General features: G+C 38.8%; 1 protein-coding gene across 1 annotated transcript in view; it reads right to left on the reverse strand.

Annotated features, from left to right (window-relative positions):
* Nucleotides 1–362: 362 nt before the first annotated feature.
* LOC104159567 (macrophage mannose receptor 1-like) overlaps nucleotides 363–15,624 on the reverse strand; it is a 31,585-nt gene continuing 16,323 nt past the window's right edge. The window contains exons 19-30 of the mRNA XM_009697511.1: nucleotides 14,741–14,841; nucleotides 13,433–13,575; nucleotides 11,801–11,915; nucleotides 10,506–10,654; nucleotides 8,833–8,935; nucleotides 7,769–8,001; nucleotides 5,986–6,151; nucleotides 4,833–4,985; nucleotides 4,458–4,574; nucleotides 2,862–3,029; nucleotides 1,030–1,071; nucleotides 363–607 (exon numbers count right to left, since the gene is read on the reverse strand). Of these exons, the coding sequence (XP_009695813.1) occupies nucleotides 363–607; nucleotides 1,030–1,071; nucleotides 2,862–3,029; nucleotides 4,458–4,574; nucleotides 4,833–4,985; nucleotides 5,986–6,151; nucleotides 7,769–8,001; nucleotides 8,833–8,935; nucleotides 10,506–10,654; nucleotides 11,801–11,915; nucleotides 13,433–13,575; nucleotides 14,741–14,841 (1,735 nt within the window). The remainder of the gene's footprint in view (nucleotides 608–1,029; nucleotides 1,072–2,861; nucleotides 3,030–4,457; nucleotides 4,575–4,832; nucleotides 4,986–5,985; nucleotides 6,152–7,768; nucleotides 8,002–8,832; nucleotides 8,936–10,505; nucleotides 10,655–11,800; nucleotides 11,916–13,432; nucleotides 13,576–14,740; nucleotides 14,842–15,624) is intronic.

Raw genomic sequence — 15,624 nt, forward strand, 5'->3', positions numbered from 1 at the left:
CTGCAGATCTGGACATACTTTTTGGAGTATAGTCTCACAATTACCTGTGGTGAGCATGGTTCTTCTTGTGCCTAAAGGCCATGCTGGACCCATGCAGAGACTATAACTGCCTGAGTGTTCACTTAGAAAGCGTAGCTCCAGGTCTATCTGTATGCTCAACAGTTCTCCCAGGTACTGCAGTTTGTGAGCAGATCTCTGGATCTGCCTTGCAAGATTGCTTGTTCCTGCTAGTACAGAAAGCAAGAAGCATCATGTGCAAAATGAACTACAATTTCCTTAGGAGAAAATCGCTTTGCCTTAAGAATTCTTGTATTGCAGCACTTTAACTTCTTTCAAAATCAGGCCCAAGATCACCCTGCTTATTAAACTGTTGCCTGCTCATTTTGTTCAATATTGGTCACAAGACAATTTGATTCATGAGTTCCAAGGTCAGCATCACCACGGTATATGGCATTGTCAAAACTGGCTGTAATTGTTTGTCGGTCATGTCTTTTTTTGTAGAAGAAATAGAATGTAAGGCCAATTCCTGTTAGCAGAAGGAAGATCAGTATAACAATCATCCCGCCTAAACTATTGGCAGATGAAGCAGCAGCTTCATTTTTTGATGCTGTGAAAGACAAAACAGAACAATTACTATAAACGGCCAGAGACTGCTATTGCATACAACAGACAGCTCCCTAAGTAAACCGAGTGGACTGTAAAAGTACTGAACAACCATAACAGCAGTTAAAATTGATGTGTGTTCCAGATGGACAACGCAAAACTGGGCTCCATCTCTTCTAAGCTCCTTTTAAAAGAAGCATTATCTTGTACTACAGTATATCATTCTTAAAGCAAAAGAAAAAAATCAACAAGACCTCTAGTTTGAGAAAAGACCTCTCCATTTAAACAGATTTAAAATATAATCATCTGTGACAGTTAAATGGGTATTTAAATGACATTTTCTGGAGGCAATTTTATTTGTAAATAATAAATGTCTATAAACTTATTGAAATATCTGTTTAATAAGTTTACAAGAAACCAACTTACCTTTATTGACATGTGAATTGTGGGTTGGCTCAACTTCAATAACTTTAAAATTAAAAAATATATATGTTATACATAGTTTGCAAGCAACCATTCAAAGTTTCAATAAATACTGCATACATAATTTTTACTTCGCATTCCTATCAAATTTTAAATAATGGTAGAATGGTTGGGTTGGAAGAGACCTTAAAGGTCATCTAGTTCCAACCCCCCTGCCATGGGCAGGGACACCTTCCACCAGACCGGGTTGCTCAAAGCCCCATCCAACCTGGCCTTGAACACTTCCAGGGATGGGGCATCCAAAACTTCTCTGGGCAACCTGTGCCAGTGCCTCACCACCCGCACAGTAAAGAATTTCTTTCTAATATCTAAGCTAAATCCAGCCTCTTTCAGTTTAAAACCATTACCCCTCATCCTATCACCACACTCCCTGATAAAGAGCCCCTCCCCATCTTTCCTGTAGTCCCCCTTTAAGTACTGGAAGGCTGCTATAAGGTCTCCCTGGACCCTTCTTTTTTCTAGGCTTAACAACCTCAACTCTCTCAGCCGGTCTTCACAAGAGAGATGTTCCAGCCTCCTGATCATCTTTGTGGCCCTCCCCTGGACACACTTGAGTAGGTCCCTGTCTTTCTTACGCTGGAGGCCACAGAGCTGAACGCGTTAAAAGGACATGAAAAATATATGAAAATATTTTCCCTGACAATTCAGACTGAATCCATCAAATATTCTTGCTAAAAATAGTTGTTAAAAAAAAAAACAAACAGTTGTCTCACTGTTAATTGCTTTGAACACTTTTTTTGGTAGGGGAGACAGATAGCTGTTCAAAACTTTTATGCTTCCACAGTATAAGGCTTCACAATTCACGCTGAAGAACTTAATTTTTGACACTTGCAAAAGTGAAAAGCATATTTGTACTTAACAGCATTTAAGCTGTGTTTTTAGACAACGTCCTTTTCCTCCCTCCATTGATTGGGGAGTACAATTCAGTTAATTGCTTGCAGGACTGTCTGACTGGGCCCTACAAAGCTCATGGATGACTCCATTGCCAACCTGCCAACATGTGGAGATCCGCAAGCAGGAGACTCAATTGATTCCACATTGCATATATTATATTTGTGCAGCAGATCTCCTTGCCTTGGCAAATCTGGCCTATTTCATACTGTCTCCCAGTTGATGTGTGCAAACAGAGCTGAATCCATGTGTATATGGTGACTCACACTAGCTGCATGTGTGCAGATTTACATCCTTCACACTTTGTGCAACACTGCTATGCATGCAAGGGGGACTCACCTCAGCCTCTGACACATTCAGATTTTGCATGAGTTGACGTCCAAAAAACCTCAGGGCCACAAGTAACGATTAAAAATGAAATGTACTATACTGTTTGGTGGTCTTCGCATGTCTCCCTATGCCTGTGTCATCAGCAGAGAAATGAAATGGGCCGCACTGCCCACCCTCACTTGATGCTTTCTGCATGGTCGTCCAGCAGAGACCAACACATTTCACTGGTACCAACCCCACCAGCAGCACCTGCGTTCTTTTCACAGGAGCTCCGTAATTTTGCACTGCTGCCCCTCAGCTTAGCTATCAGGAGAGTGTCTGCCTTTCCTCTTAGCACTAGTTTAGTCATCTATTCGTAATCTACTGCCCCTTGCACTCTAACCATAATGACTATGAATTTTCTCCGCACTCTTAACAGGTGATGTGTTCTCCCCTACCCCAGGGTACAGCAAATGCCAGGAAATCAGTGCTTTTAAACTGAGAGGAGGAAACAGTGACTCAGGATCTTCTCCAACATTATTTCTCATTGTTTTTAATGGAAGTTCAGAACTTACTTTTGGGAATTTTGCAAATAAAATTCTGGTCAACAGAGCAGTAGTAGTTCCTCCAGGTTCCACTTGAGACATCCATGTCAACACAGTGTTCATCAAAAATTACTGTAGGCTCTCCTTTTTCCCAGTTGACAAATTCTACTGCACTTCTATCTGTCCATATCCATTCCCCTAAAATGAAAAGTATTACCTGGTGAATGAATGAAGTGGAGAATCTTCTCTAGTTTACCAAGCACAGTGACATTAGATATGGCATTTATTAGTTGATTAAATTAGCATGACAGAGGGCTCGTTTCTCACTCTTTTAACAGCCAGAGATATTCGGATGGGAGTGTACCATGTGTAAATGTCTACAAAGTTAACTCCATCAGCCTTCAGGGCCACAGCTGTCAGTGATGTAAGGAAGACATACCCAGGCTACCCAAGGACTTTTAGCTGAAGCCTGTGCCCAGAACTCACCTGGACCTGGAAGCCTTAAGAAAAGTAGAGCACCTCTGTGAGCCACGCTCTGCAGTTTAAGGATCCAGCTTGCTCGGGAGATTTTCTTTATGTGTGTATCCCAGATCAGCGAATAGCTGATTTATTAGAACTGGATTAATCAATTATCTTTGCAGACTGAATCAACTCTCCTTAACAATAATTCCCTGCTCATCTCCTGCAGAGGCTCATCAAGAAGGAATAATTGCCATCTCTGCTCCCTCAGGGTGTGCTTTCATGGTAGCATATCCTGATATAGCTCGCAACTGCCTCGATGCCACCTCCTCCATCTGCGCATATGCAGCTGTACTTTCTTCTTGTCTCTGTTTGCACTGCATGTAGCAGCATAGTGTGCTGGGTCAGGAACAAATCACCACTTTTGTACTGTTAGTTTTCAGCTAGAACAGATGAACCTGACCCACCATGCAACAGGGTGTCTGCTTTGCTGGTGGTGAGAGACACGGACTTGGGCAGTCATGGCCAAGGTCACTCACTGAAGCCCAGCCTAGACCCCCTCTGGAGACGTACCCTCAAAGTCTGCCATGAAAAACAGGCTTCAGAATTACAATGATACAGAAAATAGGATCAAATTCGCAGTTTAAAAAAAAAAAAAAAAAAAAAAAAAAAAGCTGAAATATTTTGGATGAAAATAAAAAGTTCCACAAAAAAATTTAGGAAAAAACCCTGACATTTAGATTAAGAAATGTTGCTAGGGAGCTAATATGAGCTACTATCCCCTGTATTGTTTAGAAATAAATTTCAATTTAAGGCTTCCTCAGTTTTTAATTACAAGACAATGTTTTTCTTAAAAGACTAACACTGGTTGAATGTCAAGAAATTTGGGCAAAAAAAAAAGCAACAGGAAATATTTTAACCAACTACTGCAGTGTTAAGCTAGACTCAAATATAATCTAATTACAGTAAAGATACAGAAAGCATAGACCTCTTAGTGGTTTATGTTTTAAGTGTTATAGCAGAAAAGCTGTTAAACATTTATGAGTTGATTTCTCTCTGATTATTTATTATATAGTATATCAGTATTTAGTATGTTAGTGTTATTTAGTATTCTCTCTGTTTATTTAGTATTTCTTTTCATCTCAGTATGCATTATGAAATAAGTACCATCAATATTTTTGAACAATCCTATCCAAAACTTTCTGAAGTCACTTGCAAGTGGAGACAAATAAAGTAAGAGAAAGTCCATTTCAGCTGAATCTTCTATGGAAACCAGAGAAGCACCTAAAAATATCAATTAAATATTACATATAATTTCAGCAAGATTTTCCATTAGAAATTAATTATCTCAGTAAACAATCATTACATGTTTTGTTATCAGCTTTTTCATATAGTAGAAAAGCTTGATAATAAATTTAAATTAGCTGTAGCTTATAATTGACATACATACACACACATCTATGTATTATCTCTTGGTTCTGGACTGAAAAAAACAAACACACAAACAACCTGTAAAATATCCTAATAAAAAAAGGCACTTACCCATTTGAATACATGCCATGGAAGCATCAGGCCAGCTTTCCTCGGAAGTGGTGTGAACATAGTAGCAATGACCACGGAAGGGAATCCAGGATCTACCACGCTTTGGTTCAGGGCACTTTCCAGGAAGCTGTGGTGGTTCACTAGGGATTAACTCTATTAAGAAGACACACAGGTTTCAGTAGGGTCTTAAAAACCAGGGGAAATATGTACTCCTGCACCACACATCAGCCCTACCAATTTGACAGCAATTCCAGCAAAAGGAATATCCCATAAACTTAACGGATGATAAAAGATTGAACTACACATGGTAAATTAGTAATAAACTATACTGGTTGGAGATGATTCTCCAATCTGATAAGAAGGCTTACACCAGCCTAACTGCTGCTGTCTCCAGCAAGGCAATTTTTACTTAAAACTTGTGAAACAGAATGAGGAACAAATCAGTATACATAACGTATCTCAACACCACCACTACGAGCCAGTGGCTTTTGTCTAGCCAGCTTGTAGCAAGGTCAGCCAGAGAAGCTGTCTGTACCTGCCCATGTACATACATCCTAAACTGTGTAAATTAGAATTAGTAGCCTACTCATCGCCTGATTAAAGCCAAAGTAGAGTTTAAATTAATATAAAATTTGCAGTGAAGTATGGTGCAGAGATCATAAATTTCATATATAGTTTAAAATATGTTTGAAAAGCAGGTGTAATATTTGAACTCTAAAGTATCTCAGCAGAAGCTTCTCAGGATCGTATACTTTTAACAAATATAAATTAATCAATTGGGCTGCTACACGGACAGAAGTTTCTTATCTCTCAATATTACAAAAGATACTTTATATATTCATAGTTAGGCTAAAGTTGATCAATTCTGCAATTCTTGACAAACAAGGATGCAGAAAAGACCTATTGCACGTGGCATGAAATATTGCTGTTGTCTTTATGATGTGCATGTGTTGACTGGCCTGTGAAATGAAACGTCTTGAAATCACTCAAGACAGACTGGATCTGAGAGTACTTCCTTAGCAAAACTGATAGTTCATCACAAGGCATACACCATCTATCACAATCTTTGCATATGTGGAAAAGCTAAATTTAAATAAAGCCATTAACTTGAATTCCAGCCTCCCAAATCACATTTCTTCTATTCACAACTTACCATCAGATTGTTTACAGAGAGATAAAAATGTTTCGTTACAAGATGCTGTCTTCCAAAACCCATCCAAATCTAAATAGACACAGGCTGTGTTCTTATTTGGTTCTCCACTGGCCCAGTTATGATACCTGCTCCTCCTTCTATCTGACCATATGTAATGGCCACGAGTCTAAAAGCGAATGGCAATAAAGATTATGTCACATAAAAGAATTAGATTGAAAAAACATTATGATTACACTTGAAGGTATGTAAAAATTAGGAAAAATCAGAACCACATTTTCTCGCACAAAATTAATTCATCCTCTGTCATGAATACATAACAGTCTGGTCCAGACTTCCACTCTCCACAGCAGTTAGGGACGTGGTCCTACAGACGTTTATTTAGTACACAGCACATTATTCAGTTCATACCATCCATCTCATGCACTAAATGGGCAAAGGGCCTTGCAGTAACAAAGGTGAATATACAGTTGAAGATTTTATCAAAGGAGTCCACGTATACACACAGATCAAATAAAGATTGCAGAGAAACTATTGTTAGCATTCCTTTAACAGGCTTTACTATATATTTAGAAAGGAAACAGAAAAAGCAGAAGTTCCACTGGAGAGAGGAATACTGATGATGTTTTTCATTAGGGCACGCACCACAGACCTCTGCCACCCATGCTGACAGGGCTTGTGATAGGTTTCTACTTCTTGCAAGGACCAGCTACTAGAGATGAGCTAAGCATGTAGTTTTTCAGTGGATTTCACTACTATTTGCAGAGGATGACCAACATTAGTCACATCCATGGCCTCTGTCACCCCATCCTGCACAGCTTAACCCCTTCCTGCAATCTTTGGAGGCAGGCTCCCATCCAGTTCTTTGTGCCAGTTCCTTTTTCCTGTTCTTTTTCCTTTGAAGTCCTTGTCCACTTTTCATCCCAGATTCCTGTCTAATCCTGGTTTCCCAGTGCCTGCTCTCACTGCAGTGCAGCTCCGGTTCCTCTCACCTCAGCACCTGTGCTCTCTCTCAGTCCTGTGTCCCACCAAGCTCCAGCCCTACCTCTCTCCTCTTGGTTTCCTCACAACTCCAGTTCCACAAATATCCAGCTACATCATCTTTTTTCATGTTCGTTTTACATGCCTCTAATAGAAGCTTCCCCTTTCAGACCTTTCCACTCTTTACTGGCTGAGTTTGTTGGCAGCTTTTTACAAGGCACTGGCTTCAGCTCCAGCAACCAACCTAAGGTGTCCCCATCGCCAGGGGCCTGCTCCCACCTCTATGCTGCACCTTGCCATTTCCCCTATTGCCCAGCACAAGCTCTTGTAGTGCTAACCTGTGAATTAAAATGAAACCTAAAATAACCTGACAAAGAAAGTATTTTTAACTCAAGTTTTTTCTGTGGTGTGCTCCACAATGTGTCAGAAACAGCAATGATCCCTGACATGAGCATGTGGTAGACTGTGGCGTAGAAAGTGGAAACTCCATAGCCACTTTTACTGGTGAAGCCACTGTCTATAGCAGCTACATCCTTGTTGGCCTTTGAAATGTGGGCTGTGTCAGTTCTCACTCACATTATGGTCAAACATTTAGATGTGCAAAACCCCTGCAGTGGAGGGAAGCCAGGTACCTCAGCAAGGTTTTGATGCCTGCCACACATTCACGGATCTGACTGATGGCACTCACATGGGAACAAAAAGTGCCCACAGCAGTGGATCCTGTCAGCCTCTGAGTAAGAAATATGGCTGATCTGTGCTGATCTAGGGTAGTGGCATGATTGTCACAGGCATTTGATGGACTCACCGTGTTGCTGTTAAGACCAATCCATACAGGCTCCCCATGCTTTAACATTTGTAACCACAGGTAAGATTCAGCATAAGGATCCAAAATGCTGGCAAGTTCTGCAAACTGGTCTCTGCAGTTCTTCTGTGCTTCTTCCCAGCTCATTTTGTAGTTGATGACTGCATAGCGGTCATCACCATAATTGTTAAAGCCAAACATTGGAACTATGGGTTGGGAGTTTTGCAGTTTGGGGTCTGTAACGAGCAAAAAAACCCCAAAAAGTCAAGTCAAACACTTTGTATTGGCTCGACATATAACACTGAGAGATCTAGTGTACTCAAGTAGTCAAGTAATCAAGAGAGGCTGGAATAACAAATTAAGATGTGTCCCAACTATCACTGTTTTCATGTTCTGTGACAAAATTTTCTAATTCTTGTCAGAATGACCTTTTAACATAAATATCTGTATCACCTGCAGGAATATGCCTTGTAAGCCCTAGACCTTCCCAAAGCAAACTGTAATGATGTAGGGCATTAAAGGGAACAACCCCTTCACTTTTTCCATTATATTAGCTTTTGTTGTATTTCTGATAAGGAATAGGGTAGGGTAAGAACACCATGAACAAGCAGAGGGATATAACTGCTGCTGATGAAATTGACTGAGTAAAACTGTAAAGGAAATCAAGCAGGACAGTTTTTCAAAATAAAGAACTTGCAGTACTTTTAAGTATAGCAGTAGAATTTCAGTTTTGAAGAATTTACCAATATAAAGACAAAGTACTGTTCTCCCTCTCCCTCTCCTTCTCCCACTTGATTGCCAAAAATAGTAAATTGCATGATGATCCATAGGGTTTTTTAAATCTTTTTTTTATTTACTGGTCTAGTCCTTAAAATAGGAAAGGTTAAGAGTTTTTCTCCAAAAAATAAAATGTGTACTCATTTTGTTAAAATGCTCCATAATGCACGTGATACTGTCAGATTAATTTCAGTTAGAACGGGGTTGAATATGGGAAAGTCACTTTTAACAGCAATTTGACATAACCACAATGAATCAGCTGCACTAGAAAGTGGTGAAATAAAACTCACCTGAATTTTTCTGGCATATGTAGCTTTTGCTTGTTTTACAGTCTTCATCCTTCCATTTCCCTGCCTGTTCAATAGGGTTCTTCATCATAAAGACACAGTCATCCTACAGGGTAAAGGAGATTAACAAGAAAAAGGTATGGGTAGATAGGAAACATTCCGACTCTTTCTGGATATACAGACTCACCTATCACATTCAGCCACTCACAGATGAATAATATGAAGGTCACATGTATAAACTCATACAAGCAACGGTCAGGAGCAGTAATTTGACAATAAGAATTTACAACTCAGCCCTAGGAAAGTTTGCACTTGAATGATGGAGGGAGTTGCAAAACACAGCACAGAGGTAGGAGGAAGTGTCTGGGACTATCTGTATGTATATAATCTCTGTGCTTGCACACGTGTGTGTGTGTGTGTGTGTGCAGATAGGCATGTGTGTGCTATGTCTGGCCCACAGGGCATTTCAGCTCTGTCGCTGTTTTCCTAGAGGTTATGGGGAAACTCTCCTCAGCACTGAAGCTTGCCTAGAGAACTGAAATCTCTTCCTGCCCCAATTCGGCACTAGGAACCAAAGTAGTCCCTGTAGTGCTGTAATGTCGAGTTAGCGATCAGAAACAACCTTTTGTGAAGGACACATTCCAAACTCTTTCCACTACAATTTGGGCTCTTTACCTTCCTCCCTTTCCACTCACAGCACAATAAGCTGCTGCTTGGCTTTCTGCAACAGTAGGCAGCAGCTCTCCCCACCTCATATCAGCATAGCGCCATGCTACCTCCCAACCCCCTCAGAGGCATAAGCCCCAGGTCTTGGCTGCAAGTGAAGGAGGTTGTATCTGGAGCAACTCATGTAGGTAAATGGGCATAGGCTTCTACAGAAAGTGTCTGCATGTATGGGATGGGGAAGTCCTGGTGATCCCAAAAACCAGCTCTAGTCTGGACGGTAGCAGAGGTTGGACCTCACAGGACTTTTTACTATTTTAGCTGAACTCAAAGGCATTCTGTTATGAAAAAGAGAGAAACTTGGTAAAGCTAGCACAGGAGTACAGAAATAGTACTATTGAGCAGTATTCTACATTAGCCATTTTACAATTATTGAATAATATTCAGTTTTGTCTTGCAATTAAACTCAAAATGGCATAGCAGTGCTGAAGGTTTCAAAGCATGCAGAAAAGATCTTTCAGAAGGAAGATTAGAGGGAGAAGATAAAAATGAGAAAGGAAGACCCAGTCTCCTTCTTTTGAGGATTTCATTCAATGCATTTGTCTTAATAATCTCAGTGCTAGGAAATGTAAATATACGCAGTTATCTGTGTATTTTCATCAAGTCTAAATAATATTCACTATATCCTGAAATTATACAGTTACTGCTATGCTATGGCTTATTTGAATCTCCTGATCAGTCATGGTAAAGTGAGGGAAATTGCTAACTTGTCTGAGTTTTGCATAATGCTTCCAAACTTCTGTTTGGATTTATATAGAATCATGACAAAACACAGAAGTTGAAAAAAATGTATGAAGATAGATCTCCCACATGATTACACTGCTTCTAAAAGGAATAAGATTACTAAAATCTTCATAAAGGAAGCTTTACAGAAAATACAGTTGTAGCTACATACATTTTATTTGTCTACCAAAGTTATAATCTTTAAGTGATAAACAGAAATCAATGTTTACCTTACTGTAATAACTTCGGGAACCTTTTGCCCAATTTGTATAGTAAACTGGGCTTCCATCTGTCCATAAGTATGTGTGCTCCTGATTTATATCATTCAGTCCAATCCAAGCATCGGTTGCAGCATTTTTTAAGAGGGACATGAGGAAAGCTGAAGGAAAAAAAGAAAAATTGTACAAGAAGGGAAACTGAATGCACGTTTCCCCAACAGTGCAGAGCTTAGAGTGCCTGGAACCAGGATGATAAGTTTTGATTTTCTCTTTTAATAAGGTGGTAATCTTATGATGAAAATAAAAAGAATAGTCATCTGATGTTAAAGTCAGAAAAAGTATTTACAAACACAAAGATGGGCAAATTTTTAATAAAATGGGAATTGATGTGTAGCCTCTTCCATGTTGCTCATCATCTGAGGGAGCAGGGAAAATGTTTTAATGGTATGACAGAAATTAACATGACTACACTTGGCACATAGAAAATAAGTCTACAGACTGTGCACTCCCTTTTCTTCTTTGGTAGCTTCTTTGCTAATCATACTTAATAACTTAATTTCTAAACAGGCACAACACAAATAAAACTACTTAATAACCAAATATGTGTGTACTGAGATCTCAGCTTTTTGGAAAGCTAGATGCAGTCACCTGTAGCTCCTGCCTAGAATGACTTTAAACTAAAAGGATGTCCTTCCTCTGTTATAGGAAAAAGGAAAAACCACAAGCACTGATGGAGTGAGATAGGAGATGGTCCATGTGCAGCCCTCAAGACCTGAGGCATTATGTTTCCTAAGCAAACATGAGGCCTCACTAAAACACCTGTAACATACTGAGCAGCAAGATCAGCAGGCTGAGGGAAGTTGGGACTCCAGCTTTGGAGCCTTCAACTGCCTGCGAATGTGTCCTCTACTGACACCCACAGCATTCCGCTAAGCAGCTAGATGCATGATGATGTCTTTTGGATATTACTCCTTTTATGTGCTACTTTTGCATGTACAGTTAAAAAAAAATAAAATATGGACGTTTTATTATATGACAAGGACCTAATACAAAATCTTAATATGTGAACAATATTAATTCCTTTCTGCATCCTACATTAACCCCAAAGTTATGATTTTAAAAGTTAATCAAGATGCTAAAATCTATGCAAACATTTTTCCAAAGGTGCAATTTCTCATTCAACATAACTTTATATTAATATGGCATAAATAATAGCATATATTGCAGAAGCTATAACACCTGCTTTAAACTGTTTATCAGGAATTATTTGATGTCTCATCCAGTATCAAAACATAGGTATTTTATACCTTGCATTTCCTTTTTTGATATAGTAGCCAGGTTTCCTCCAAAATTAATACAATTGTTCCGTGCGGCGTGCCATGTCAATGTATCATTTTCACTAAGGCCAAATACTTTGAAACACTGAAAAAGAGAAGTATGCCAAATCTGTAACTGAATGGCATTTTCATTTCTGGAGAAAGCACCTCTGTTTGTAATAAACAAGATAAGCTGGATATTTTAAGCAAAAAGGGAGATTAGCTGATATAACAATCATTTCTAGCTTGTCTTTAGGTCTTTATGGAAAAGAAGGTCTATACTAGAAAACTAGTATAAACCCCAATATTTTAGCATACACTTAGAAGAAGGAATATGTCAGTCCAATGATTTTGGTAGAAATTATGTTAAAGCTTCTGAGCACACTTTGTGGGAGACAAAAAGGACCTCAGAAAACAAAAAAGGATAAAATATATTATTGAAGCTAAACCTCTCAGCTTCTGTTGCTCTGTTTGTCAAACCAGGTTTGATTCTCACAGGATAATCATAGAAAGAGAATGATTCTTACATTACAAAGAAAACCATGAATTTACCAGTTCTTGTAATATGATCTACGAGATTTAACCAAGATGTCATTAAACAGCTTTGTCAGAGTCAAGCAACCTAAGTGTGCTAATTAAAGCATGTAAATGAAAAGCTAATCAGGCAATTTGGGGAAAAAGTTGGGCAAAAGGGAGGTAGCTCCATGACAGTCAGAAGTGGTGTGCAAACACTTAGAGAGGAGTCAAGGAAGGAGCCTTTGGAAGCTACTCTTCCAGGAGGTGAGGAAGAGAGAGATGTTTTAACTTGAGAGAGCATCATGAAAGGGAACAAACGCTGAGTTTGTTAATCTTTTCCCCAGGACTGAGAGATGAAAGGAAAGAGGAGGCAGCAGCCAGTGGATCTCAAACAAAGGAGCACTATCAAACTGAAATCATATTTTGGCTTAGCCAAAAGGAAGACACACGGAGCTAGACGAAATAATGTAATCAAGGATTATCTTCATTGCTAGGTGTATTCTCAACAGTGTATGCTGTTGTTTTGTAGCTTTTATAACTTCATCGATGACAATCTATGGATTTTAAATACATACAGTCTTTTATCCTGAGCTTTTGTCTTTTGAGAATGCTAAGAGTGATCTTACATAATAAAGTGTGGTGAGTCTTATAAATGGATTATTTAAAAATCTTAACAGGTGTTTGGTTATAGAAAGAACCTGATAAATTTGCTCAGGGGAAGGTGCCTTAGTGGCTTAAGATCCAGTGCATCGTAGACAAAGGACAAATAAGTGTCCAGGCAACCTGTGACAGCCAGATAAGCTCAGCACAGTATACAACTCCACACAAGGAAAATTGCTCAGCCATCCTTGGCAACACAAAACATTAGAAAAAATACAAAATGAAGCTTTCTTCTTGTATGTCTCATGACCTGCCTTATAACTGCTGTGATCCCAATAGAGGCTATAATTTCTATTTCAGGAATCGTATTTTTAGAGTCTTTAAATATACACAATCAGAACGTATTTTGTGATAACTGAAAATGCAGCTACAATTGAAAAACTGAATCAAACATGGTTTTTATTCTGCTCTTTTTAAAGTAAAATATACTGACATTTCATACTGCACCTTGTTATCAAAAAGGAGCCAGTCTTTTGGACACCCACCCTTTGGTGGTGGTAAAGTGGGAGCAACAGTTGGGCGAACAGTATTGTTAAGCCTTTCACAGATGAATAACTCAACACTGCCACAGTTGAGATCATTCCATGTTCCTGAAAGCAAATTAGAATTAAAAAAAACAAAATGCAACTGAGACTGGAATAAAAAGTGTCCTTTCCTAAAGCGGATCTATCATAGAAAGTAGAACTCCTTACAGTATTTGTATTTCTCTCATTCAGAAATAATGACTAAGTTTTATTATGTTCTTTAGAAATACTCGGGTTTCCAGTAAAATTCAGAATATGAATATTTTGTCTGAGAACAGAAATATTTCAATATTGCAAAACCACAGCATTGCCAAAGGGGAGCTTTTGTTCAAATGCTTAATTCACCTCTCTAAGATCTGTAAGATCTCTAGGATCACTCTGTCTATATAAGGTGCTCAGTCCTTGTGACCTTACTACCTGAGTTTCACACAGTCTTATAATCTTCTGGGTACCTTTTCTCCCTATGAGAGTGTGATGTAAGAATATGACATTAACATTATCATTACCATTTTACAGATCAGAGATGAACAAGAGATGATCATTAATTTCATTAGCTGCAGACAGTTACAAGGTAATTATCTACAGCAGAACTAATCACACCTTGTGTTTAATGGAGATATTGTCATTATAATCCAGTGAAGTTAAAGATATAATTATTCTTCTCTTAAAGATCTCCAAAACAGGATATAGTATTTACTACCCGAAAGTGTTCACTCACTTCTATTGACCTTTAACAGAGCCTAGGAAGATTACCTCAGCTATAGATTTTGAGACTAGAAATGCTTAAAAGTAGAAGAGATTAACTGCTCCAAAAAAGACTAAGTGCTTGGCTAATGTAAGCACAATTACTTCCAACTCTCTGTATTAAAGGATATTTGTATTTATTTTAATTAAAATAGTGTATAGCATTTTTTAGTAATAATCAAAGCCATGCCAAAGCCCTAGATTTTTAGGAACTGCACAAATGATAACAGGCAGCTGATGTCCTTGAGAGGTTGTCATAAAATGGACAGAGGTTAGAGGAAAAATAATACTAACTGTATCTGCAGGTGGTCTGATGCTTAACTGATTTTTTCACATTGAAAGAAGACAAATTATTCATTTTCCTATGCTTTTTAAACACTCTATCAAACATCAGCCTGCTCAGTATTATAACTTGCCCAGCCTTGCACATGCAGCCTTCCCAAGCCTACGCCACACCATGCAGACTGAATGTTGTTACAGCACCTACCTGTATGGGTATACATGACCACACAGTTTTCATCATTATTTGCAAAATTGGGTTCATTTGGAGCCCAGGCAACATAGTTCACTGGAGTTCCATCCATCCACCTGAAAGAAGTAATTTGGGGGAATAATAATTCTTAGCTAAATTAGTTAACATTTCTTTGTAAAGGATGTATTAGAGCTTTGTATTTTAAGTTTCCTATATCCTAGCTTACAAACATATGTTGTTCTCTAGTAAAACAAAACCAAGACCTTCCACTTGGAATTAGCAAAAAAAAACCTTTATATCAACTGCCTACTCTGTTGTCATGGACCAGGTCTGAACTAATCATCTCAACTGGTGGTCCCAACCTTTCTTGGTCTCTGAGCATTGACAGCCTGCTGGAAACACACCAGTGCAGCACTGGACCTTGCTTTCTCTGGAGCACAGAAACAGAAACCTGAGGCTATTTTAGTGATTTCCCAGGTCCAAAAGCGATAGTATAAGATCTTGCAGGGTAAGAGAGAGCCTTGAACCACATACTGGGGACCACTTGGAAGCATTTTGTTAAACAAAGGAAATCTTTATATTATACATTTATTGCTTTCAGTTGTGAAACAATCATTTCCCAGTTTGGTGATTCAGAAATTTATTATCAAAAAATAGAGAAGGAAATAATGAAAAAGCCTCAGTGTGCTGGAAGGAAGAAAGTCAAGTGGGGAATCTGCCAAGACTGAGAGCCTTCAAACAACATCAGCTCCAGGGTAATGTCGTGTTTTTCCAGTTTTGGAGACTAAGCAACTGTATGCATGTTTTTGCAAGTAAATTACAAATAAGGAGTTCAACAGGCTGTCTAGCTGCTTCCACTTTCAAATCTCCTGAGCCAAATAGGATAAAATAGTACGTAA

The sequence above is a fragment of the Cariama cristata genome, unplaced genomic scaffold, assembly GCF_000690535.1.
Source record: "Cariama cristata isolate BGI_N322 unplaced genomic scaffold, ASM69053v1 scaffold15600, whole genome shotgun sequence".
NCBI classification, from domain to species: domain Eukaryota; kingdom Metazoa; phylum Chordata; class Aves; order Cariamiformes; family Cariamidae; genus Cariama; species Cariama cristata.